Source organism: Pantherophis guttatus, chromosome 2, assembly GCF_059756535.1.
Source record: "Pantherophis guttatus breed Tessera chromosome 2, ASM5975653v1, whole genome shotgun sequence".
NCBI classification, from domain to species: Eukaryota; Metazoa; Chordata; class Lepidosauria; order Squamata; family Colubridae; genus Pantherophis; species Pantherophis guttatus.
The window spans coordinates 180,362,201-180,388,342 of NC_142064.1; the positions used below are offsets into that span (position 1 = coordinate 180,362,201).

Consider the following 26,142-nt stretch of genomic DNA (forward strand, 5'->3'; position numbering starts at 1 on the left):
GTTTTGAAGCCAAGTATAGTCCTATTTTCTAGAACAGTGGTGGTGGAAGACCTGAAGGAGGAAAAGGATGCAGAATAATTGCTGTTCCCCCTTCTGCTCCTTTTTACAAACCTATCACCTAATATTTTTCCATATGGCTTCTTCCAAACAACAGTTCACCAACTGTTGAAAACACTGGCCTTGTACAAAGCAAGTCCTTCATATTTTGACATGACAGTCTTGGCTTCTCTGGAAAAACAAAAATGTTGAGTAACATCTACCTGGAAGGGATCCAGTTCTCTTACACTAATCACTCCCATCTCTAGTTAAGTTTCTCCATGCAATCTATGCTAAAAAAAGGGGGGGTGGAAACAAAAGAACAGCACTTTCTCTGAAACAGCTATTACATTGCCTTTGTTTTCATCAATGAATCAAGACACAAAGACCGCTGTGCCCATATATGTCAGTTGAAGCCATGAGTGATTCATGATAGAGTACTTACAAGGTTCTGATCTTTGGCATATGGTTGAAGCTGGTGAGAGGGATGCGTGAGATGTTGTTGTTATTGAGGGTACTATAAAGAAAGGAAAACAAACACAGATGGCATCAGTTGCAATATTAAGACACTGCTATTTATGGAACCAGCCTTAATCTGTTAAAAGAAAGCAACATATGAACAACTGAAGCAGATTTAGAAAGGCATTTCTCTTGTAAATAACAATAACTACATACAGATACATGCAAACAAAAAAGCTCAGAATATCTCAAGCACAACACACAATGACTAACTTTTGATTAAAATAAAGTATTCTTCATTGGAGTGACTGTAATGCATGTAATGTAAATATAATATACTACCAATAACAAAAGTGAATTGTAAAGAAGGAAAACAGAATCAGTATCTGTTCTGTTTCTATAGTTTATACTAAGCCTATGACCAAAGGAGATGTAATTTTGGAATCTTCTCCATCCCCACCTCTGTACGGAGTTTTCAGTCCTAAACTAATTATTTGGCTTCCTTTATTGGGTCTGTATCTTTTGAATATCAGTTGCTGAGGAACACAAGTAGGAGGGGTGAGGATTTGCTAGTGGACTTCTCAAAGGCATTTGGCTAACCACTGTGGATGATATTCTGGATAAAGATCTTTAACTGAATAAACAACACTCTTTTTATGTTCTTACGTATACTAAGAACTACTATAATAACAAATCAGAGAGAGGTCAAGTGGAGTAGGCTAATATTTGAATAGTAATATTATAATTAAGATACAAATCAGATAGTTACCCTTGTGTAAAGGCTAAAAGACATTCTTTTGTGCTTCCAATTAGAAGTCTATCCTCATATGAATTGCATTGCCAACAAATGTTTAATTTGTAGTCCTGGAACATCATTTTTTTTCCAACAGTGACCAAAAGAAACAAACGTACGAGTATCCAAGATATAATATTTAGAGGCAGACTGCACCTGACTAGGAGAGTCTGTTTGAAAGTACACTTCAACAGTATTCTGGGAGAATGTAATATAAGAGGAACAATTATGTATAGACTTCATATTTAGGAAAACAATAAAGGAAAATGTTTAAGACAAACCATCAACTGAACAATTGTTCTGTGTTAAACATCAGATTATTTAATTAAGATATCCTTATTAACAAAACAAGAGATTTCCACTCCAATCACATTTATTTATTTAATAAATTTCCTGGTAGTTGTAATATATTCTTTGAATATCATTTTTTCCTTTATTGGCTTTTGTGCAACCACATATAAACGAATGTGAAAATATCCGAAAGTGGGCATCAAAATAGAAAAGTTCCTGTTTTAATTCAATCACATATAGATGATTAGTGAAAGCAAAGCCATCAACCTAGTATAGATTATTTAATGTTATAAGCCATCATCAATGATTTTTCATTAATAATCCATATATATATATATATATATATATATATAAAAATCAGGGAGGTTAGCATTCGCAGTTATAAGGCTTTCAAGTAAGAGGGGAAAAGAGATATGGGAGAACTAGAATATTTCATAGTGTTCATAATTCAATGTAAGGAAGCTCAGTATATTAATAATTCTTTGGATGTATTTTCTTGTCAATACATATATCTTTATTTTACCAGATAATACTACTAGCAATTGCAGCTGATCTCAAAATAGTTAAGGAAATGCACTGAAGATATTACCTAGAATGAAATATCTGCAAGAAAATCAAACTAATCAGCACTAAGAACTCCACAGCTAAAAAAGATTAGGCCTCTTATAAAATAAATATTATAAGAGGTTTTAAAATTGAAAGTGTTCAATAGAAACAAGAATAAGAAAATTTCAGGGGGGAAAAATAGAAGTTTTGAGCACTTATGAAAGATAACCTATAACAAAATTACATACAGATTTATGACTGCTAAATAGAACTATAATAACTGTAAGAGAATATTCATAAATTTGCATAAGACAAAGGTAACCAGATCAAGGTGAAACTCATGTTAACAAATTACTGAACCTCCATTGTAAAAGATGCCCAGAGTAAGCTTTAGAATAATTTTGAGTCAATAAAACAATAACTTTTTATTTATATTTTTATTGTATAATAGTTATACAATACAGTTACACAGTTATAGTTATTATAAAGCAAGTGCTATAAATACAACCAAGGAAGAAATTAAGTTTTTTTTTAATTTAAAGTAGATCTTTGTAAAATTACACATGAACAAACAACTGGGTTTCCCCTTATCTTAAAAAAAGATAATACTAAATCAATAAAAGTGATTAAATTTCCTGGTCCAGATGATTATCCCATTGTGTGGTATAAGACAGAAGTCAGTATGTGAGGTTTTGCTCTAGTATTATTGGAAATCTATTATGGTGCGTTTTAATGGGGCTCTTTCCATGAGACTTATACAGTATAACTGTTGTTGTTTGCTGCCCAGAATTGTTTTTAATGAGATGGCAGCTATATAAATGTGCTAAATAAATAAATAAATAATGGTGACTTTGAAGACTGGTAAGGAGTACTACTGATTTTGTTTGTTTGTTTGATCTCAAAACTTTGTGGCTCATGTCTCAGTCATCTCCCAATTGGAATATCGCAAGGCACTCTACATGGAACTGCTCTTGAAAACCTTTGGGAATTCCAAACTTGTTCAGAATGGAGGCACACGCACAATTCTGGATACCTCACCCTTTTGCCTGAATTATAGTACTGTTATGTGAGTTGCAACATACCGTCAAGGATATCTGCCTATCTCACTGGAATAGACAGGAGCTATATTCCAAATCCATCTATCCATGATAGGACCTTGGAGGCATGCCTTCTCTCTAGTTGTACCAGGCTTTTATAAAACCTTCCACTTGAGAGTCAAAGTATAGTGGTGAAGATCTGATTCTTACTTCAAGCATTGGGCTAAGTTAGGAGCTGAATCAGAAAATTAAGAGGTTGACTGGTCTGGCACCTTGTGGGAGAGGTTATTTTTTTATTATTATTCTTGTCTTTACTGATTGTTATGAGTCACTCAGGATTGCAATGTGAAAGCTATGTAAGTTTTTCAAATATTATTTTTTAAAAAAATCATCCTTGGTCATCAACCCATAATTCTTTTAAGGCCATTTCAGTTATCTTCATAATCACTCCCATTTCTCTTATCTATTGTCGTTCCATTCTTCTTCTACTTCTTCCTAGCCATGCAAGTATGATTTCCTCTACTTCTCTCAACTTTGCCAAAAGTAATAAAAATATTACATCTTGGTGAGCAAATGACTAATAGTGAAAGATTGAAAGCCAAGTATATTTATATATAGTTGCCAGTGAAAACATCAGGACTGATTCCCAGGGAGTGAATAAACTGTCAAAATTGCTCCACTAAATATAATTAAAAGGAACATGACAATTCCATTGCTCTTAGATGGATAAAGCAACACAAACAAGTCTAAGCCATCCAGGGATAATATAGTTGAGTGTTACAGCTTTCTAATTATAAACATGTTATGACATATTATAGTCCTTGAGAATTATTCCATGTCATGGTCAAGAATTAAACTTTTCAGCAGTGATAACAAGGAATCAAGATAAGATTATTTTCTTTGCCTGTATTAAAATATGTGAGAGTTGACAATAATAATACAAGACTGATATTGTGTTGAAACAAGTTTACAATGACTTTGTGGTATCATACAAAAATCTGTTAATAATTTCACATGTTTCCCAAGCCATAATTTATGATGCAAATAGGTCTATTTCCTCTTGAAGAAATGATACGTTCAAAGCTTTTACTCAAAGGAAATGTCTATGCATCAATAAAATATGTACAATTTACCTTCCATATACCAGTTTTGAACAGAAAGATATTTTATAACTCCTTCCTCTTCAAGGAGTTGGGTAAGAGTTAAAGAAAGACTTGTTTCATGAATATAACAGAATTGAATTTTCTGTTGCATTTTATTTCTGAAGCCGATTACCCCAAACAACTAATCAAATTGACAAATGATATGGTAGATTAAATTTTTGATTAGTGCTTGTTCAGCACTAATGAGCATCTAGCATAATTACCAAAGAGCTGTTATCCATTCAAGCCCCTGGATAATAAGCACTAGGACTGTATATGGCATTTGGCTCTACTACAACCATCAGCAACGTTTTAATCTGTAAAGAAATACTGAAACACAAGCGCTAGGCAGAACAGAACACAGCCTATGCATCTTTATTTACTTTCTAATAAGTCATTTGTAAATGTGAGAGGGTGTGTGCACTTACTTATTACCCGTCATATTTAGAAATAAGTCTAATGCAAGCTACTGCTCTTGAGGAAAAAGAAGTGATAGATTGTATTTGTTTTAGTTAGGTGAAAGGGAACAATTCTGTACCGTTTGTTAAAAGCTAAATAATTGGTTCAACTATCCTTGTGTTGATACAAGCTTTGTGTTTTGCTTAGAACAACAAAATACCCACACTTATCATATATTCACGCTTAAGCAGTTTAAGATAATTTACTTTAATACGACCATATTATTTGTGTGTCCATAGATTTGACATTTTTTAAGTTTCTCTGCAGGTTTCTTACCACTGACTGTGACCAAAGAAAGAACCAAATTTTTCTCTGCTCTATATATTAAAGATACCGGAACACTTTTATTTGATAATTCACCCAGCTTTTTTAATGTAAAGGAGAGAATGATTTAAAACCAGTTCCATTACCTACCAATCATTATCTTATAAACTACATAAATCCACAATCAATATAACTTGATTATATTAGAATTTAATTCCTTAATATGTTAGGAAACTGATGATTTCACTCCTTTATCTAGTTGTAAGACTTTATTTCCTAAATATATCACACATAGAACTTGGAGTCACAGACGGGTATCTATATAATTCTTTGAGATTTTGAGAACATCCTTGCTAAATTGTTTCAAAGTTGTAAAATATATTTTATCATTTATTCCTATTAATGATGAATTTTTAAAACAAATTGTCCTTAGTGCAATGAAACAGACCTGATTTGGATTTGATAAGTATAAAATATTAAAATAAATCTGCCTTTTTAAATACATTTGGAATACAGATTGCTTCTGTATAGTTATTATCAAAACTTCAAAGCCATGCTTATGAAGTCACACCAAACCAGTGGTGGGATTCAAGTAATTTAACAACCGGTTCTCTGTCCTAATAATTTCTTCCAACAACAGTTTGAACAGTTTCCCAGTTTGCCAAACTGCTCAGAAAGTTAACAACCGGTTCTCCCAAAGTGGTGAGAACTGGCTGAATCCCACCACTACACCAAACTCACATATTACCTTTATCTCAATATTGTCATTTCCTGAAAAATTGATCTTGAATTTAGCTCCCTCCCTAAAGAGTGAACAACAGTTATAAACAATGACCACATCTACTGTAATGTCCAGCTTTTATGTCAACCTGTGCTGAAAACAGTTCCAGCTGATGTCCTTGCCCAACTAGTAGATTGTAAGTATTTGCATGCATACAAATGATTGAGATTCTCAATCATCTAGATCATGGTTGTCACAAAGGTACTTTTTAAAAAAGGTACTTGGACTTTCTTCACTTACCTCCAGAAGTTGTAAATGCTCCAACACTGGAAATTTTTAAGAAGAGATTGGATAACCATTTGTCTGAAATGATATAGGGTTTCCTTAGGGTTGCCTAAGCAGGGTGTTGGACTAAAAGACTTCCAAGGTCTCTTCCAACTCTGTTATTCTATTCTTGGTTTTTTTTTTTTTTTTTTGAAAATGTTTCACTTCTCATCCAAGAAGCTTCTTCGGGTCTTTTCAGAAAGGGGGAAAAAAAAAAAACCAAGAAAGTCCAGATGTGTTTTGGAAAAAGCACCTTTGGGAATTCCAGAAATACATTCCACGGACAAGATTGACAGAAAGAGAAAAAGTATGAGAGAGTTATTATTAGGAGCCTGAATTAATGAACAAAGGACTCATCGTTGAATGGTCATAATCTATCCTGTTGATCCGGCATGAGTTGGTAGATAGCTATTTTTCAATGTCCCACTCTAGAGCTAAAAGAGAATGACCCAGGTGGCTTCTGTATCTATGGAAGGTCTAGAACTAGGATCTCATATAAATTTAATAAATAAAATATATATTTCCCTCACTCCTACTTTAGTAACTTAACTATTTGCAATACTGATTAACATTGCCTTTTTTCACAGAAACACAAAAACCATGGAATACATGCTCCTATTCTCATGTCTCCTTCCAAGAAAAGCAGGAGAAAAAAAAAAAACCATGAAGAAAAATATATGATGGTGATTGGGATAAAGAGGGAAAGAGAAAGGAAGGGAGGAAACAAAACGGGAAAGAAAGTGAGTAAAAAATTAGATAAGGGCAAGGGGAGAGGAACAGCAACAGATATGGAAGGAAAGAAATGAAGAACAAAGTTCTCTTCAGAAATTACAGAAACAGTGTATTTAACCAGGCTAATGTTCAAAGATATCCAGCCTTTGCAACACTGATGTCCGTAGTCACACATATTTTTCTTTTTCATTTCTTTCTTTGCAATTTCTTCTTAAACTGCATCAGTGAATAGAAAGCAACCTGTTCCTGTGATGATTCAGATAATTGTTGGGGGTGGGGGGTGGGGGAGTTTAATGTTTTTTTCTCAGTTCAAATTTAAAACTTTGTATTAATATTATTTTTGTCAATTTATTTATGCTATGTTATGCACACATAAGCTTCTTTTTTTTTAAAAAAAAAGTTTTATTCCATGATTTCACCTGTTAGCAAAACAAGATTGTCATTTTAGTTAGTGAAATTTGATATTAGAAACAGCAGCAAATTTTTGTATACTCCAACCAAGATAGTAACGTTGAAAAAAACAAAAGTCAGAAGAGCAAGATGTAAGAATAGACCTAAACATGAGCAAAGACAAAGCTAGGAATCTCAGATGGGAATATCCAAAACATAACATAAAATTTAGGAACTAACAAGTCTACAGAAACGGAAACAAAGTGAAAAAAGGAATTATTATCTTATTTTTGCTAATTATTATTTCATAATTCCCAAAGGAACAGACACAAAATTATATCTCAAACTGCTTATGATGACTTATAGCTGAATTTTAATTAATTTGACATTTTAATTTAGTAGTAAAGTAGCAATAGTAGGATTTTTATCTCAACTTGTTATATCAAGTTGACAGACTATTAGTGCTCATCTTAATAATATTAGTATTAAAATGAATCTAAATGTAAACATTATCTTACTTTTATTGCTGTTTAACGATGTCTACCTTTCTCCAGGTTGCAACATTTTTGTTTGTAAAAAATATTGCCATAATAATAACAATGATAAAAAAAAAAACAACCCTTATCACCCTTTTAGAATTATAAGAGAAAGAGGAAAAAAAGGTTGTGAAAAAAGGTTTGTTAGTATGGTGAGTTTATTTTAAAGAAAAAATAATAATTTTAATATTTTTGATAGTTTTCATTAAAATCCAAATGACTAAATGATTTTCTATACCGAACTAGTACACATTACAACAATAAAGTCCAAGCTTCTTCACTTGGATCTTCAATGCATAGATTTAATGATACAAATTCTTTTGAGATAATGGCACTATCATTTTTTTTTTGGAATATATTGCATTCAGATAGTAGTCATGGTAATACAACTTTGCTATTAGTTGCATCCTTAGAAACAATATGCATTTCTCACATACTGTATAATTTCTTCAATGAAAATGGTTCAAGCACAACAATATTTCCCCCACAAATATTTCAGTATCAATGTCCCACATGGTTTCTTTTTATATAAAAGAGCATTTGTTGCACTTCTTCGTTGACATAGAGGCTTTCCTCTGATATACAGTATGTAATAACTTGGGTGAATTACAGTTTTATCATAATCTTGGCACTGAAAGATAGACAACACAGTAGCTCAAGTGTTATTTCTTTTTTAAACAATACAAGAATAAACCTATATTTGATTGACCACATGTTTTTGGGTCTTAACTTAATACCCTCATAACAAAATTGAACACACAATTTTCTTTCACTACCAGATTTTTGAGAAAAGTACAAAAATACACAAAAGGTACCTGCTTCTTTTAGATGAACATTTTCAAAGCTTCAACCAAAATAGCAATTGCTTGTTGATGATATAAGTTCTTTGATCCTTCCAGTACAATGGAAATTCCATTAAGAACAAGCTGTCTTAATTTTTGTGTGTGTAAAAATACAATAATGGGTAGAACAAGGCATGTAGACATTTTATCAACTTTTCTTTTAATAAATGTAAGAAGATTGAGAGTCATAAAAGCATCTTGAAAATAGAAGTTTTTGAAGTTATACTCTTTTCAATCGTATAACTATGTGAAATTCTGTCTACCAATATTTAACCGCATCCCTTGAGAGGAACAATACATACAATTTTACTAATTATGAAATCCTGTACAAATAAGATTATAGTTCATTTTATGAGTCCACCTAAGTAGCACAGAATTAAAACCTAGAATGTATCTACAGTATTATCATTACTTGAAGAACGTGTATTTATATCCAATTAATTTTTAATGGAATCAAATTAATTGAAATTAAGAACATATTCTTTATTTCTTCAATGCAACTTTTTTGCACCTTAAGCCCACACCAGCATAGGAAGAACAAACTTAGATCCACTAGATATTGTTTCAAATGCAATCTGACAGACAGGGATTGGAATTGAATATCAGGAAAGCCTAACTGAGACTACAGAATTTAAATTGTTTTAAATTCAGAAAAAGTAGAAGAAGAAACAATCAATCTCCTGCTGTAGAAAGCTGTCAAAGTATACTTACCTTTGACTTTTCTTAAAGTAATAAGAATTGACGGCAATGCACGGATACTACAGCCCAGAGTTGCTGGGATTCAGCACGGTAAAAATTTAATAAAGTAAAATAAAAAGTTATTGGATAGGAAATCAAAATAGTTAAGCTATGCAAAATATATTAGTTTCTATGTGGGCTGTTAAAAGACACATTTTATATTTGTAGAAAGAGCAAAACACTCATAAAAATATATTTTAAGTATACTAGCTCTACCACATCAGAAGTCTAATTTTGTACCCCTGCTGATAGAAAATTGTGGAAACAAGTTGTTCATTTTTGGCAAAAGAAAGCAAAAATGGTTTGAAGACCTATTCAGAGCTCTTCTGACTAAGCAGTGAAGATATTTATCCTCTTCCAAAGCTAGCATTGTTCCAGCTCCTATCTTAATCAAGTGTCGCATTGCGGCATATAACATACTCCTAATGTTATCTTTATAATCTAAACATGACCACTAGGGGTCTTGAATGGCAGAGAATGAAGATCTAAAGCATATGTAGTAGATATCTAATATAATGTGAAGTCAGAGAAATTAGTTTTAAATCCTTTCTTTTGCATATTCCAACTATGAGAAGAGGTCCACTCCAGAGAAGTGCTGCAAGATGTCAGGAAACATCTAGCTCTCATTTTAGAATAGAATAGAATAGAATTCTTTATTGGCCAAGTGTGATTGGACACACAAGTAATTTGTCTTGGTGCATACACACTCAGTGTACATAAAAGAAAATAAAAGATTTACTTTTGCAAAGGAAGAAAAGAAATAATCTTGTTGTCCCCATAACCAAATATTTTAGAAATGAAGTTTACTTCTCCAAATCCTTGCCATTTGTTAACATGGAAGGAAGAGTGAATATAACTCATACACCAGCATTGGATGCTTTTAGATTCAGAGTAAAGAGATAAAAATGTAGATGTAGCTAGTGAGTCTCTATTAAAAAGCCAATGATTTTAAGGTAACAATGTTTGCATTAAAAATATTTTTAGAAATCAAATTGCCGTGAGTGTCTGGAATACATGCAAACTTCATAAATTGCTAACTAATGGTGGGTAAAACATTCCAAATATTAAAGGAGTTAACTCAAACCTATCTATATTCTCAACATTTGAGATCATTCTGCAGATCAGTACTATTTATATAGTCTCAAAGAAATGATTCATTTAAGAAATAAAATTATTTTAATCCTCATCACCATATATGCAATATATCTAAAAGATTGTTCTATACCTCCAGAACAAAACGTCATAAAGCTGCTTGCAAAAACTGAACCAATCAAATTAGTTGAACTCAACATGGCATCTGAACATGGATCCCGCATAGTCAACCTTACTCACAGTAGATTACTTTGGCTTTGACCCTCTAAAGAACAATATTTTCATAATAAATTATCAAATCTACTAATATATAAAAAACAATGTTAAAGTCAAAATGTAGTTCAGTTCTTTCCCAAAAATGTAGTTTTTGAATTAACTTTGCCTTAAGTTTTCAACCCTGGTAGAAGAAAGACTTTTCCAGATCCTTATCTGGCAATAGTTAGTCTACATTCTTAATTACTAAACAATATATCACAAAATAAAAAAAATGGAAATATAAATGTTGAATACTTACTGTGTTCCATTTGTGTTACGTTCCCCAAAAAAGATTTAGAGAAAAGCATAAATAAATTAGAGTTAATCTAACAATACCGCTCCCTCTCTAGTAATACTCCAAAAATATGAAAATAAGCTAAATATGATTTGTCATGGATTTGATAAACATAGCTGGTTTGGCTTTAGAATACACATTTTTAATGGATATAACATCACTAAAGGAAGTCTGTCCCATAAACTCAAATCAAAACTGATAGGTGCCTCACCTGAGTGCTAGCAATACCAATGCAGGAGAGGTGGCAAGAGATGGATCTTAAGATAACACAAACCCACCTGAATTACACCAAGACGCAAATAGGCAGCTTCCGCAGTTGGTGAAGAGATAAAATAAGCTCCCCTCCTCTAACCCCGCCCAGCAGGCTGGCAAACTCATTTTGGTTTGGCAGAAGCTGAGTGGTCTTCAAAGATGGTGTCATAGGGACCGCATTGCGGCAGTTCATGCACTACCGCATGGCCAAATGCAAATATGAAGCTGATTAATGCAAGTACTTTACCAAAAATGATGAAAAGCAGACCTGGTGAATAATGCCATGCACATCCTAAGAGACTAGAAGGCAGGAATACTTCCAGTTGGGAACTCTAAAACATGGCGGGATAATCTTCTCTATGAAAGGTCTTCCACTGTAGTCTTTCTACTTGCTTAAACACTGAAGCTATATATTTTATTTATTTATTAATATCCCAATTAGTTTTTGAAGGCAAATAAATGATCTAGATTTTTAAGCTTGAGTAAAGTAATAGTGTTAAATTCTTATTATAAGTAAAACTGCAGGGCAAATTCTAAAAGAAGCAGTAGGCAACCAATACAGAAGATAGTATTCTATGATATAAATTAATTAATGACTATGAATATGATCAGAGAAATCAGTGGCCATATTTTGAAACATGTCCACACTCTCTAGATGTTTTTATTATTATCATTATTAATAATGGTGGCCTTTTCCATTTTCATTGAAATTTGGGTCATTTCATTACTAATAAACAAGGAAAACTTCATGGGGAAGGTCTGGATTTTTGATAGAATAAGAAAAGAAGATTTTCATCAAAGAATTTAGACACCCCATCATAGATGGCTGGTACTGCAGTGTACTTTTCCCTAGAAGCCTAAAGATCAGCCCATAATATTTCATGCAAACTACACTATGCTGCAGATTTTACAAAATATAAGATTGAAAATAATTGCCATTATACTGAGGGCACTTTATCTGACAATGTTTTTAGTTCTCAGTAACAAAAAAAAATCCACTACATTTCTTTACACATTGAAAAATGAATTTTTAGAAGACCACATGACATTTTGAAAACAGCAGCACATGTGACTGCTGATTAAGGGACCAACCATTAGCTCAGGAGAAGCAGACTGCCTCACTAAGGGTCAATACATTCAATTACCTAATGTACTATTGTAGTTTAACACTTCAAATATTTAGATTTTATTTATGCATCAAAATGCACTGGCCTTCGCTCATGTTGATGCTTAAATATAATCTATATTTATTTTTTTAAATGAATGATTAATGTTTATTGGAATGGTCATATCTCAAATCACTATACATTGAAATTGTGTTCATCATCAAGGCATTGAGGGCATCTGATTGCCACAATTTACAATTTTACAATGGCAGTTGAAGGAAATAGAGGAAAACATTCTACGGGTAGAAATTGTAAAAAACTAGAGATCATTCCTAACAATTTGAGGCACTTTAAAGTACAGCCAAACAATTTTAAAGCAACAAAAAGGTAGAATACTATTATTTGTTCCATGGAAAATGGAATTTGATATATTTACCTAACATCTTCAATCTCTTTTTAAGTCTTAGATTAGAATTTAAAATATATATATATATATGAGAAAGATGACTATATCTGATCTCCAGAAGTGATGCTTTGGTAAAATATGACAAAATGTTTCAAATACCTGAAAGAATGCCATATAAAAGAAGTAAAGACCTTTTCTCTGTCTTTCTACAATACAGGATATTGAATAATAAATAAAAATTACAGGAAGGCTGATTCCAATTAAATGCTAGAAAAAAATATCTTAACAATAAACGGAGTTTGGGTGTGAAACAATTACCCTGAAAATGGGTTCCTTTCTTCAGTTACATGTGCTTCAGAAGCCTAAGCAAGGGTTGGATTGCAATGCCTAAATAATCATTCCACTTTTATGGTTCTATCAAAGTGTATTTCATCTATTTATCTGTCTGTTTTTCTGTCTGGCCATCTATGCTGAGGAATCTAAATTCTCATTATTTGCTGAACATATGCATGACGTGTACAATTGTGCCAGAGTTTTATCAAAAGACTCATCAGTATAATTTTGAAATTATAATAAATAATTTTGAATGACAGTGCATACTAAATCATTCATAACATCCACTAATCAAGAAAGTTAGGGATACTCTTTTGTTGGGAGGGGTGAAGAGCAACTACCATTACGGCCTTTGGGGATTTTTCAGATATATTAATTAAGTCTAAATTAATCCAGTCCATCATATTTTTTTCACTGCTGGTAGACAATATAAAATCTATCACCTTGATAGTATCTTGCAGCTGTTTTTTTTTGCTGCTACATTTCCAGCATGTGCAATAGTCAGGAAATAATTTCTGTAAGGAAATTCTGGTAGACAAAATAGGATCTTACTAAATAAAACATAATTCTTGGATATTTAAGTGTCTGGGCCCTTTTACATCAGGTTTCTATGTGTATTTAGAGAAGCTCTTTCTTCTAAACTGATCTTCCGACATTACTGTGGTTTCTCATATGTCTAATCTGATTCCAAAAAAGGAAATTGAAGCTGCTAGCTGGATGTTTTTCCAGCACATTGCTCCTTTACTACAATGATCTACAATAGGACAGGGACTGATAAGGAAAATTAGTGGGTATGTTGATGCTGCTTTCTCCTGGAACATCTCCAGATAGTTAGTGAGGGTTTTTTTTTTAAAAAAGGAACTAGCCATCTTCACACAAATCTTTTGGAACATGTCTTCAAAACAATCTGCCAAAAGCAGGTGTGACTTCTGATCTGCTTCCAAGTGAAAAAAAAAATAGACTGGGAATTAGGAAATCTGATTTTTCTTCATGTGTCCCGATTTTAAATGAAACAAATCACTACTGCCATTGTAATTTATTTCCAACCATGTGAAAATTCAATATACCAAACTTAATAAAATGAATTAATTCTACATAAAATAATGCCAATTATGCATTTATTATATATGTGCTAAATATGAATTATAGCTAAACAGAGAATTTTTAAAAACAAACCGCTGTATCCCACATCAATTCAAGACAGGCTCTTAAGCCTTGTATAAACAGAGAATAAGTTCTTCATTAAATATTCTGCTTTCATAGTGACAGTTATGAATGCAACTCACACAATCCACATTTAATTCTAATTGCCTAAACTGATGATACTTGTTGGCAAAATAGAATAACAAATCACATCCTTTTGTCATTCACTGATATTCATTAAGCAGTGACACCTCATTTATTTAGAATTATGTCATGATTTGAAACACCACATATAATTAGATACAAATAAATACATAACTCACAAAACAACAGGTTGTTAAGTAAAATAATTTAAAGTCCTATTCTTGGTAATGAAGAATACAATTTTAATTAACAAATAGAAGTAACGTATATTATGCCTCACAATTCAACTTACAGGTGTAAAAGTAATCTGAAAGATTGCTGTGCCAGTACTATTTCTACAAAGGAATGTCAAAGGTCACAAAATAAGAAATGGTACTTCTTAAATAGGAACAAGCGAAGGAAATATATTACCATCTGTAACGCCAAGTCATTACCCCTTTCTTAATTTTAATTTTAGAATAGGGGATACTTCATGACTATCAACTAAATTTCATGTGCAGGACCTAATGTATAAAATAAGTTATTCATGGGAACAGAACAATGCATATGTTCCTATGGATTTTCATATTGGTAACAAAATGTACAAAATATGATGCTTTTATAAGCTGCTAGCCCAATTCAAAGAAAGGATGTAATCACATTTTCCCTTAAATATGGCTTTTAACATATAAATTTAACACATTTAAATTTAATTTCCTAGGAAAGGATCAAGGAAAATCTTATTAAGGCATTATCTGGGACTGAAAGGCTAAAATGCCACAAAACATGCCAATTCTCCATATTTATTTCAAATGTATTTTTTTCAATGAAGACAGTCCATGGAATGCCACCCATTAGGTAAGTATCCCTAACTGATAAATGCTGAGCTAATTGTATATGTATTCCAGATTCCAACTGGACTTCCAGCAGTGAGAATTCAAAGAGATTTAATAACTAAAAGGAATACTTTGAGATGTATGTGTTTTAGTGTACAAAGATGTCCATAAACACAAATAGCAAGATTCTGACTTTACTACAGGAGAAATTCCTCCACCACAACCACTTTCCTGCCTTACATATTCTTGATAAAGCACTATGGTCTACAATATCAGGTTCTCACCATAGCAGTATAATAAAGGAGGAGGGGCTGCTACTGAAAAGAATATTATCCTTCTATATACGCATTGGTTCATTGAATGAATTAAAATTATTTTGTTTAACTTCACATCTTTAAATTTAAAAAATTAAATTAAAATATGCAAGATTTGAATCTCTTTTCCTTCCTTGGGGGCTACTGATTACTGACAGCTCTATGTTCTACCTCTTCAGCCGTCCCCAAAAATAGTTTGCAAAAAATAATTCTAATAACATTGGTTACAGCTTGATTTTAGTCCAGTTCCATTCCTTGGAATGTTATTGAGCTTTATTTCCTATATACTTTCTGCTTCCCGAAGGAAGACACAACAGTAACAATATAAACCAGAATTATATAATGTATGAAGCAAAGACAACAAATCTGTATGCAAATAATTTATGAGAAGAAGGTTAATGAATAATATAAGTTAGAAACATTGCTCGGAGAACTACTTAATTTTAGTCCAGTGCTTGATAATGGCAAATAACAAACAAGCTCCCTGAAAAAAATTGGAAATCCATATATAGATTCTATATTAATAATAAAATGGATGTTTGTCAAATATAAATCCTAAATATTGGGGGAAAAGTGTTCCATTGGTATTATGAGTGTATATTTAATAAAAGGGAAGTCTTATAACTCAAATTATAGGAAGGTGATCTATCTTACACAAAGTTGTTATGTGAATTATTCATAGAGCTTAACAATCGGCTTCCATAATTTTTTGATCACTGTTATCAATGGACATTATGACATGAATGAAGAAAACATTTAGTAAGTAAAACTTCATATGTTTTTCCAGACAATTTAAGGGCACGTAATTGAGCATTATTTAAGCAGAAATTAGGTGGCAAAATGTCTATACATATACGCGGTGAAAGTTTTTTTGTGACCATCTTCAGGTTTTCATTTGTTTTCTCTTTTTGCCTTTTTAAGACTAATGAGTGACATTTTGTAACTTCTTTTTATCAAATTCTGTAATTTAAATCAATGCAACATGCAAACCTCATTTTATAAAACCAACATTTATTTAATGATATCCATTTTATTTTTGCTCTTTTTTATTGAGATTATTTTAAATGCCAATTGAGAATTTCTGAAGTTCAATATAAGATGGGTTGCTATATAAATATTTTACATACACCCAGACATTCACACAGCGTATTTATACATATGCATATTTCCAAAGAATTGTCTGTGCTTCAGAAATCAAAATCAAATCGTACAGGTTTAGCAAGTTTTCAAACACTGAAGTGATTTAAAGGAAAGATATCAAGAGAATTCAAAATTTTGTCGGTAATGAAATACATTTTTATACTTTTTTTTTTGCAATTAAAAAGAAAAGTATTCCCAATTAAATAGCCAAAATAAATAAATAAAAATAAAGCAGGAGAACTGGATGGATTTTTCCATCCAGGAGGTTAATTTCTTTATATACAATTACTAATGTTTCATAGAAACTGGCTACTCTACCAATATTAAATGCCAAAGGATTAGCACAATGGTTTGTTACTGTCCCCTCCACCAAACAAATAAATAAAACAACACACCCCTAATTCAAACTAAGGTTGTCAGCAGGTGGCAGCACTTATCTGGCTTGTCGAGACTCAGAAGCTTAGTAAGGTCAGGCCTAGTTTTCCACTCAAAGGGAGGCCGCCAAGGAATACCACAGCGTTACCCATACTGGATATGAAACCATGCCAGAAGGAAGCAATGGCAAAGTACTTCCATATTACTGCCATGGAACTGCATGGTTGTATCTATGTTGCCACCAACAATTGAGCTCAACTTGGGAAAGTCTTGACTTTGTCTTACAGTAAATAGCAACATGTTATACGCCCATGCTTGTTTCCAAAACTCATTTCCACTTTTTTCTATCAGATTCAATGACAGAAGGAAGGGAATGGACATGACTTTCAGATAAGGAAAAGTAGAATAAATTCATCATAAACACTTCCAGATGTTAATAGGGTACCGTTTTAAATGTGACCAATAAAAAGCCAGTTTGCAAACTAATATTACACACATCTAACATCGGCACCTTTAGGTAACTACAATGTCAATCATGTCTCTTACCTTGGTAAGGCCTAATTTCATTTACTCCTTGCTCTACTTGAAACAGCATATGTTTTAAAAGGCAAAAAAGTTTTGAGAACATTTGTTGGCATGCATAATAAAGTTTCGTATCTTCAGAATATAACTGTTTGAGATCTTAATTCAACATATCAGAAAAGGACGAATTTGTCTTAAAACCTCTAATTTATGCCAATTACACACAGTGCCTTTCATCATCAAACACTTTTGATTTATTAAAAATAATTAAGAACACGTTAGCATCAAGCCCAAACAATGTTTGCTCAAATAGTCCATCTATAGAAAGCACCACTATCTTGTTTTTTTTTTTCAATGCATTATTTCCTTTGTAAAAAGATTTTCTGAATTAAAATGCTGAACAAGCCTTTCACAAAATAGTCTTAATTTATAACTTAGGTTTGTGACAATTCAACCTACTGCAAATAAATTATTTGAAAATACCAAGCCTCTAACTTAAACTACAGATGTTTAAACAGAGGTATGAAGTTGGTAATATGCTCATAGTCTTCACAATAGGATGTTCTCCTAGCTATTGTGCTGCACTTCCGTGCCTTTCTCTATGTTGGGCAATTATGCTCTCTCCTAAGTCAACTGTAAACTGCCTCCAATATTGTGCCAGTCAAACCTGTTAGCCATCCTTTGCTAAGATTTTAGGTTTTAGTGTACAAAACACCAGATCCTACAGAATCATTACATCCCATCTGTTCAACATAAAAAGCAGCATAGATTTCATCTCTGCTCTTTAGGACCATAAGAACCCAAATCTTCTTTTATGGTTTAATTAACAATACAGTGGGTGACAAATTTATGTTTGCTGGCTGTGCACTTTAGCCAGAAGGCGGAAGGGGGGGAGGAATGAGGGTGACCCAGAGAAAAAAAACACAAAAATAAAAGCATTTGCAATGCATGCACACACAAACATGCATGGCTGTGCGTGTGCATGCACGCGCACACACGTCCACACACCCAGAGACAAGGAGAAAGTCAACTCACAGAATCTCCAAGTCACGGAGGGCTCGGAAAGCTCCATCTTCAATGCAGCTGATCTGATTGTTGTCCAGTTGCCTGCAGGAAGGAAGGAAGGAAGGGAAAGGATGAAGGCTTGCCTGGTAGCCACGCTGCCTTGGAGCACCATGTCCTCAGCTTCCCTGTCACCAAGGTGTCCCTCCACCCCTCTGCAGTCTTTGCTTGTCACCGGGCGAAAGCTTGCTGGTAGCCTGCCACGCTGCTCTGTCTCTTCTCACTGACTCTCTAAAAGAGCTGCATACTACAGCACACTGAAGCCTGTCAGGTCTCAGTAAATATTAATTGTGCTTTTCCCCCCCTCTAAGGCAGAAGGGAATAATTTCATTACATTAGGACATCCAATCCATTATGAGCTTTTACTGTCATGTCACTGAAACAATTTCATTAAGCTAAAGGCCTGTAAATCATTGGAGGTCACTGTGCTGCCCCCGTGACCTCCCAGAATGCTGCTTTTCTCCTTTTACTGGAAGTTGTAGTTCTCCATCCTAAGAGTACTAAATCTCAAGCCTTTATCTGCCCAGGAGGTCCCAGGGTGCACAGGGAATATACCCATTCCAAATTAGCCTCGGCTAATCTAATTGTATAGTCTTTTTATTATTACAAGCATCAAATGTCTGTGGTGGTTCGATGCTCACTTGCATTGTTGCTGGCCCCATCTGGAAGGCCTCACTATTGACACATTTCTAACCAGCATGAGCAGGAGAGATCTAATCATCAAATCAAATGTCAGGATAGACACACTCGGAGCTAATCAGTTACCTTGGGCATAACGGAGTAGACCTGTTCAAATATAAGCAAGACCAAATAAGGGAAGAAAAGGGGAGCACTCAAATCACTCCTTTCAGAATCAGACCAGGTATTTTTTTTTTTTTTGGTACACAAAAGAACGCAGCAATTGGCCCTAGATTTACACCAAGCCCAGCCATTTCTGATTACAGATGTGCATTGCCCATTCATAATAATTCATTTATTATACTGACTTTTCATGAATTGCTTTGGGGCATATTTGACTGAAAAAATAATCTTATTGAGAAACAGTATATTTTTAAAACACTGCATTTTATTCCTATAGCCATTTTTATTGCTTTAATTTGCTTAGGCCTATTTTCTTGTATGATTTGTGGCGTCAAAACCCAATACCCACCCCTCCCTTGGGAAATAAATGCATAAATGTATTCCCAGTTACACACTTCAGGTACTGCTGAAGTTAAAAGTGCTAAATATGCTGTTTTTATAATCAGACACGCAATAAAATGTTGCAGTATGGAGCATGGTTGCTCAAGATTGTGCCAATGATGCAATTTCTCTGCGCACACTTTTGACTGTTTCTTCATGGATGCTGTCATTTTGGCTATATAAGAATTGATGCATGGAGAATGACTTCCATCCTTAGTATACTGTATATGACTACAGTGCCGCTGGAATACTTTGAACTCATTGGAGTCAAAAAGCTTGAATATGTGTATGAAATAAACATAATTAGATCTTATTACCCAAATTAACTATTTTGTATAAAATAAGGTTCTAATAATGTAAACCAGATCATAGATGATGCAGGCTGAAAAACCTAGAGTTAATGTTTAAACAGTTGTAAGCTTTATATCAGAATACACCGAGTTTTCAAAATAATAGAATATGCTTAAAGTTCATTCAAATCAGATCATACCATTTTTGGAACGCACAGGTGCAACTGAGGGCTCTTAATTGGTTGTGAGTTAAAGACAGGTAAAAATACCTAAGAACACCCAAAAGTGATCTTTTATACATCCTTAGGAATTCTAACAAAATCAAACCACTGTTGAAGGGACAATATTGGGGGATCAGGTGGTTACAGAGATAAATTTAGACAACTTTTAAAATGCCCAAACTTCACTGCTGGCAATGGAATTGCTAACACATATTACAAATCCTGGTCAAATCATTATTTCCATTTTTCCACCTTTAGTGGTAAAGTTTTTGGAATATACTATTGTGAATTAAATGAGAATAATATGGCTCAGTGATGTCTGTTAATTAAATAACCTTCTGTAGCCAGAAATCTTGATTTTTTTAAACTTATATTTGTAATGCAGTTTTAATCTTGCCATTGCTTGGAGCCCACTCTTCACCATGTATTGAAGTTTGCTGATAGCTCTTCTCAGCCTTGTGAAGCTAAACACTTAATAACTCATGACTGATTTCACAATCCTCCTTATACAATAAAGGCAATTTAGCAATATACCTGGGAGTGTGCAAGAGCTCCTGAAATACAAAAGCAAAACCTTGGACTTTAGTGCTGCTTGCACGTGAGCTGCTTTTGTTTTTCCAGGCTGTTTTTGCTGTTTTCTTGATAAGCAATTGATGCTCAATGCTCCTATGTTTAATAACACAGGCACTCTTTATACTTACAAGATTATATCAGTATGTAATGCAGCAGGGGTAGAATGTATATTTTAGCATGAGGGAATGCCATAAGTTACAAGCATAGTGATTCGACTGGGTAAAGCAGGAATTTACACACGCCATTTTGCTACTTTATGTGATGGCACTGTGATCCCACTGTATTGTGGGAGTATCATTTTTAAAATAACCAGATTATTCACACTTTCATAGTTTAACAGTCATAGAAAGAAAACAAGGTGCCAAGTGTAAACAGACAAATCGTTCTTCTGTGCCTATCATCAAATAAAAAGAAATGGATTTATGACCCTAAAATATCATAAGGATCTTTGGGTCACTCCCCCTCCCTGAATCTATGAAGACAGATATTGCAGAACTAGTTCCATGGCATTACTTTCCCTCCATTGAAAATTAACAATAACATCACTAGACTGAAATATACATAATACAGTTACACAAGAAAATATTAATGTACAGAAATATACCCAGATCTATACAGATATTGCATCTGCCATGTACCCTTCCACAACAACTACATCCTGATACGGTAATTATTTCTGAAGATAGACAAAATGCTCAAAATAATATATTCTTTCAACAAGGTACATCAGAGGAAAAAATATTTATAGGAAGCATGATTTTATAATATTGGAGAATATGTAACTGACAACAATATTCTTCATTAGAGGAAATAAAGCAATGGCAAGCAATAGGCCTCAATTTTTTTTTTCTCAGTTTATTTTTAAAGGCTGAAGACTAAGAGGCTACAATATTATCTTGACTTTTGACTTAACGTATATAAGAATATTTAGTTGAACCTAAATATGAACGTATGAAAATCAATGTTCAACCCACCCAGCTGAATGTATAGATGCAGCTTGTGTTGAAGGATCAATACACAGTATTCTCCCAGGAGAATGCTTAATGAAATTTAAGGCATGCAAGTTTAGAAACTGTATTTGAAGCAAAAACCTACCCATACACCAGCTGCTCTAAGATTATTTTTAAAAATACATGTATGATGCCATACAGTTAAGTTTTTACTTTTGAATTAAGCACAGTTCTTTAAGGATCTTTGTGTCACTTTGGAATCAGTTCTGGCTATCCTTTGTTGAAAATGACAGAAGAGAAACAAATTGCATCATTTTCTTTTTAGTGTGTCTATGAGAGACCAGAAAATTTTATCTTTTTTGGGGGGGGTAGCACAGTAGTTTTTGGCACTTTGTTTCCCTACTGGTAGAAGACTTGCCTCAACTTCCTATAATAACCCATTGCTTGCTCCACCCAACATCCTAATACATCTGCTTTGCTCTCTAGATATTGAGATTAGTAGCCATAAAAACAATACTCTTTCTAAAAGACTAGGGAGTGGAAATTGAAATCCTTGCCACGCAAGGAAAATGTGAAAGGGCAGTTTGCTCAAGGACAGGAAACTCTGTGTTCAGCTTTTTCAACACAAAGGGCACGAACAACAGAGAGAAAGCATTTTCTGTATGCCCTGCTTCTAAACAGATCATCTAGGCTGATTACATTTTTCATCCAGTTCTTCATAAGAGCAGCTTCATACTATGAAAAAGAAAACGCTGGACTAAGTGGACCCTTGCTCTGATACAGCAGATATATTTCAACATTCTTTAATGATAGCTAGCTTGAAACTGAATCACAAACAGCTGGAGATGCTCTGAGTGTTTTCTCCTTGCTTTGCTTTATTCCACGGGTGTCAAACTTGCGCATCACATTGCCATCACATGACGTATCACAACGTTTTTCCCCTTTGTAAAGCTGGGTGGGTGTGGCCTGCATGTAACACATCCAGCCCTTGGGCCGCCAGTTTGACACTCCTGCAGTTTATTCTGTTCTCATTGACTCATCCAGGATTCATCATCCTGGAGTAGTTAAATAGTGATGTAACCAAAGAATAGGTTCCAAAATGGAGTAATAGAAGGTCAAGATAATGGGCACAAGATTGGGATAGAAGAGGGGAGAGGGAAATTCTTTCAAATCTATTTCATTCTGTTCCTTATTTTCTTTTCCAGGTTTCCTAGTGCAGAGGAAACAGATAGAATGACAGAGACAATTAGAATTGGATAGAAAGAGGAAGAACGTTTTAATGATTAAAAAAATCTGCTTTCTAGGAAGATGATGTCAGATTCCCTAGTCTCTTGAGATAAAGATGAGAAATTAGAGAGCTTACACCAGTCAATGGATGGACTCATGTCCTATGAGCCCCATGCTTTAGCAGGGTAACCATGGCATCCCTTTTTAATCTTTGAAATTGGAAAGAAAAATAGCCATGTTTCCATGACTTGAGGGAAAAAGGTAATCTTCCATTACCATCGATCCATTAGTTCAACAACTGCTTGAAATTACTATCTTTATGATCACATTATTGCAAATCAGGTGCTTGGCAATCAGCATTGATTTACAACTGCAGCAACCCACAGTGATGGGATCATCATTTCTGATCTTCTCAGCCAACAAGCAAAATCAATGGGAAAACCAGCAGAAGTTACAAGTTGTGGTCACGTGATGTCGCCCTTAACCTGCAATGGTTCATTTACTGATTGCAGCTGGAACCGATAAATTGCTGTTGTAAGTAAGATGTAGTCACATGATTCCTCCTCCTTTTGCAACTATGTCGCTTAGCAATGGAATCACTAGTCCAATTGTGGGTGGTAAATCAAGACTACCTGTATTACCTCATTTTCCAATGTGGCATGTCATAACCTGTCAGCAATGATCCACTATGGTCATCAGACTATATGCAAAAGAATTCATAGCTATAAATCTGACACTTCAAATAGTAATTTCCAATAAAGAGTGGGTGGGGGCATTTTAATTCCTCCATATTATCTGTCACTGATCTCAAGGAGGTCATTGCTGAAAAAAAAAAGTGGTTGACTTTTTGAGTTAAAATTCACTAAAACATTTAACAACATTTATCAGAAATTAATCAAAGACTAAAGCTTATCATATTATTAAAAAAATTATCAATGCAAGAATCTTTAGATCACATGCAACTATAGTTTTTCTTTGTAGTTATTCATACTCTCACTTTTTCATACACATTCTCCCTTCTTTTCTCTCCCCCCAACCACAAATATGTATGTATGCATATATTATTTTCTCAGCACTTTAAACAGTGTATCTGATGCCTTCACAATAATAAATTTTATACGTATTTAAACTGTAAGAATTTAAACTATCGTTACAACAGACTAAATCCAGCTACTCTTGTTAAAAAACATTACAGATGATATATCTTAGGTCATTAAAACTTTGAAGAAAGAAAATCTGCCAGGAAGTATACAACAAAATTGAGGGGTAAAATCCCTTATGTTTGGAAATATAAACTTTAAAAAGAAGCCAAAACAAATAACACATCCAATATTCTCTCAGTATTATTAATACTATCATTTTTTAAAAAAAAAAACATTAACCTGTATGTCTTAGTATTTATTTATTATTTTTATTATTTTCGTGTGTGTGTGTGTGTGTGTGTGTGTGTGTGTGTGTGTAGTACACTGAGAAGGCTTTTCAGTGCTCGGATAATAAATAATAATAAAATAGGAAAAAAGACTTAAAATATTGATATTACTAATGCCAAGCATTGCATCAATAGTTGGCATAAATAGCCATAATTGAAGGTGTGAAGTAGTGAGTTACCACTAATGATAATATTGATATGCCACCAGCTAATCTCTAAGTAAAACAGCTAAACAGGGTTAAATCATTCTGGTTCTGATAAATATATAGAAGAAAAACAAAAACATTTTCTTGCAAAATATGAAAATTATTTTATGGGAAGCTAATGTACCCTGAATATATGTCAATACACTGCATGTGCTTGCCAATTGGTGGGATGTGGGATTGCAAGATAATGACTAAATTAGACATCCTATTTGTACAGAATAGCATGTTTATGTTTGGAATAAAGTGAATTTTGCATAAGCATGAACTGAATTTTGGATACATTTGCCAGACTGGTCAAAATGTGCCAAACAATGTTCCCAACTTTAGCAATGCATGTATTTAATACTTAAGAGCATTAAATTAATTAATTAAGGAAAGGAAAACATAGTCTGTGAAACTAAGAGGAAAGATCTAGTAGAACTGAATGAAAGTAAACTGATCCAGTCACAAAGGACACAAATATTGGTCTGTCCTTTGAAAAAGAATATTCATCTAACACTTTTACCTTGGTTCTCATAAATAATATTAATAATAATGAGTGAATTATTGGTCTTTGTTCAATGGCAAGAAGTCTGACACTACCAAATTTTACTGCTGAAATCTGGATAACCATTAGACAACAATGTGGGGAAAATTTGCTGTTATCCCTTTGCTCTTATCCACATTTTTGTAATTGGGGTGGGATTCAGCTGGTTCTGACTGGTTCGCAGGTCCCGGTAGCTCTGGTATCAATCAGATGGGTCCACCCGCCGGCCCCTGCGCTATAACCTACCTATATATATTTTGTTTTAAGCCCAGCTGATAGGTGCGGCAGAGCGGATTGCCATGCCTCAGCTGTTTTACTTATTCTGGATTCAGTAGAAGGTAACTTTCGATCATAATGAGCATGCACAGAAGCGTGGGCTTGTGTGAAGCGCGCACACAGCAAACCGGTTGTTACAACTGGTAAATCCTACCACTGATAGTAATCCTAAGTAATATTGGGTATATTTGCTCAGATTGTTCACAGATTATGCACAAGAGATCCGAGGTGACTCCGTTTTAAACGGAGCCAGACGTCGCGACCAACTCTGCTTTCAAAAAGGAGATTAATTGAATTCAAAAGCAGACAGAACGGAAGCAGGAGAACAAGCTTTAGCAAGTATTATGCTTAACTCCTGGGATACATTGTTTCTACTTGATTTTTCTGAGCTGGAGGTGGAAATGGCGTCCTCGCTGTGGGTGTAAAAGTGAAAGTTAGAAATGAAAGTGCTTGTTAACAGATTTGTGCTCAGAGACTGGATTTAAATTGCTGGGATTTGAGAGCTGGGTGTAGAAAAGACTATCTTGCTTGATAAATCATAAATAAATTTGAGAAAGCTGTTCAAGAGACTTTATGGCTATGAAAAGAAAAATTCTTTTAAAATAATATGGCTTCCAAGCAAGGAGTTCTTGAAAGTGCTGGAGGCTCTCTAATGGCGTCAAAATGACACAGAGAATTGATTCACAGAGCCAGGAGGA

At 33.7% G+C, this 26,142-nt stretch overlaps 1 protein-coding gene across 1 annotated transcript in view; it reads right to left on the reverse strand.

Moving 5' to 3' along the window:
* SLIT3 (slit guidance ligand 3) overlaps positions 1-26,142 on the reverse strand; it is a 490,388-nt gene that overhangs the window by 189,411 nt on the left and 274,835 nt on the right. Inside the window, exons 6-7 of the mRNA XM_034406116.3 lie at positions 18,538-18,609; positions 482-553 (exon numbers count right to left, since the gene is read on the reverse strand). Of these exons, the coding sequence (XP_034262007.2) occupies positions 482-553; positions 18,538-18,609 (144 nt within the window). The remainder of the gene's footprint in view (positions 1-481; positions 554-18,537; positions 18,610-26,142) is intronic.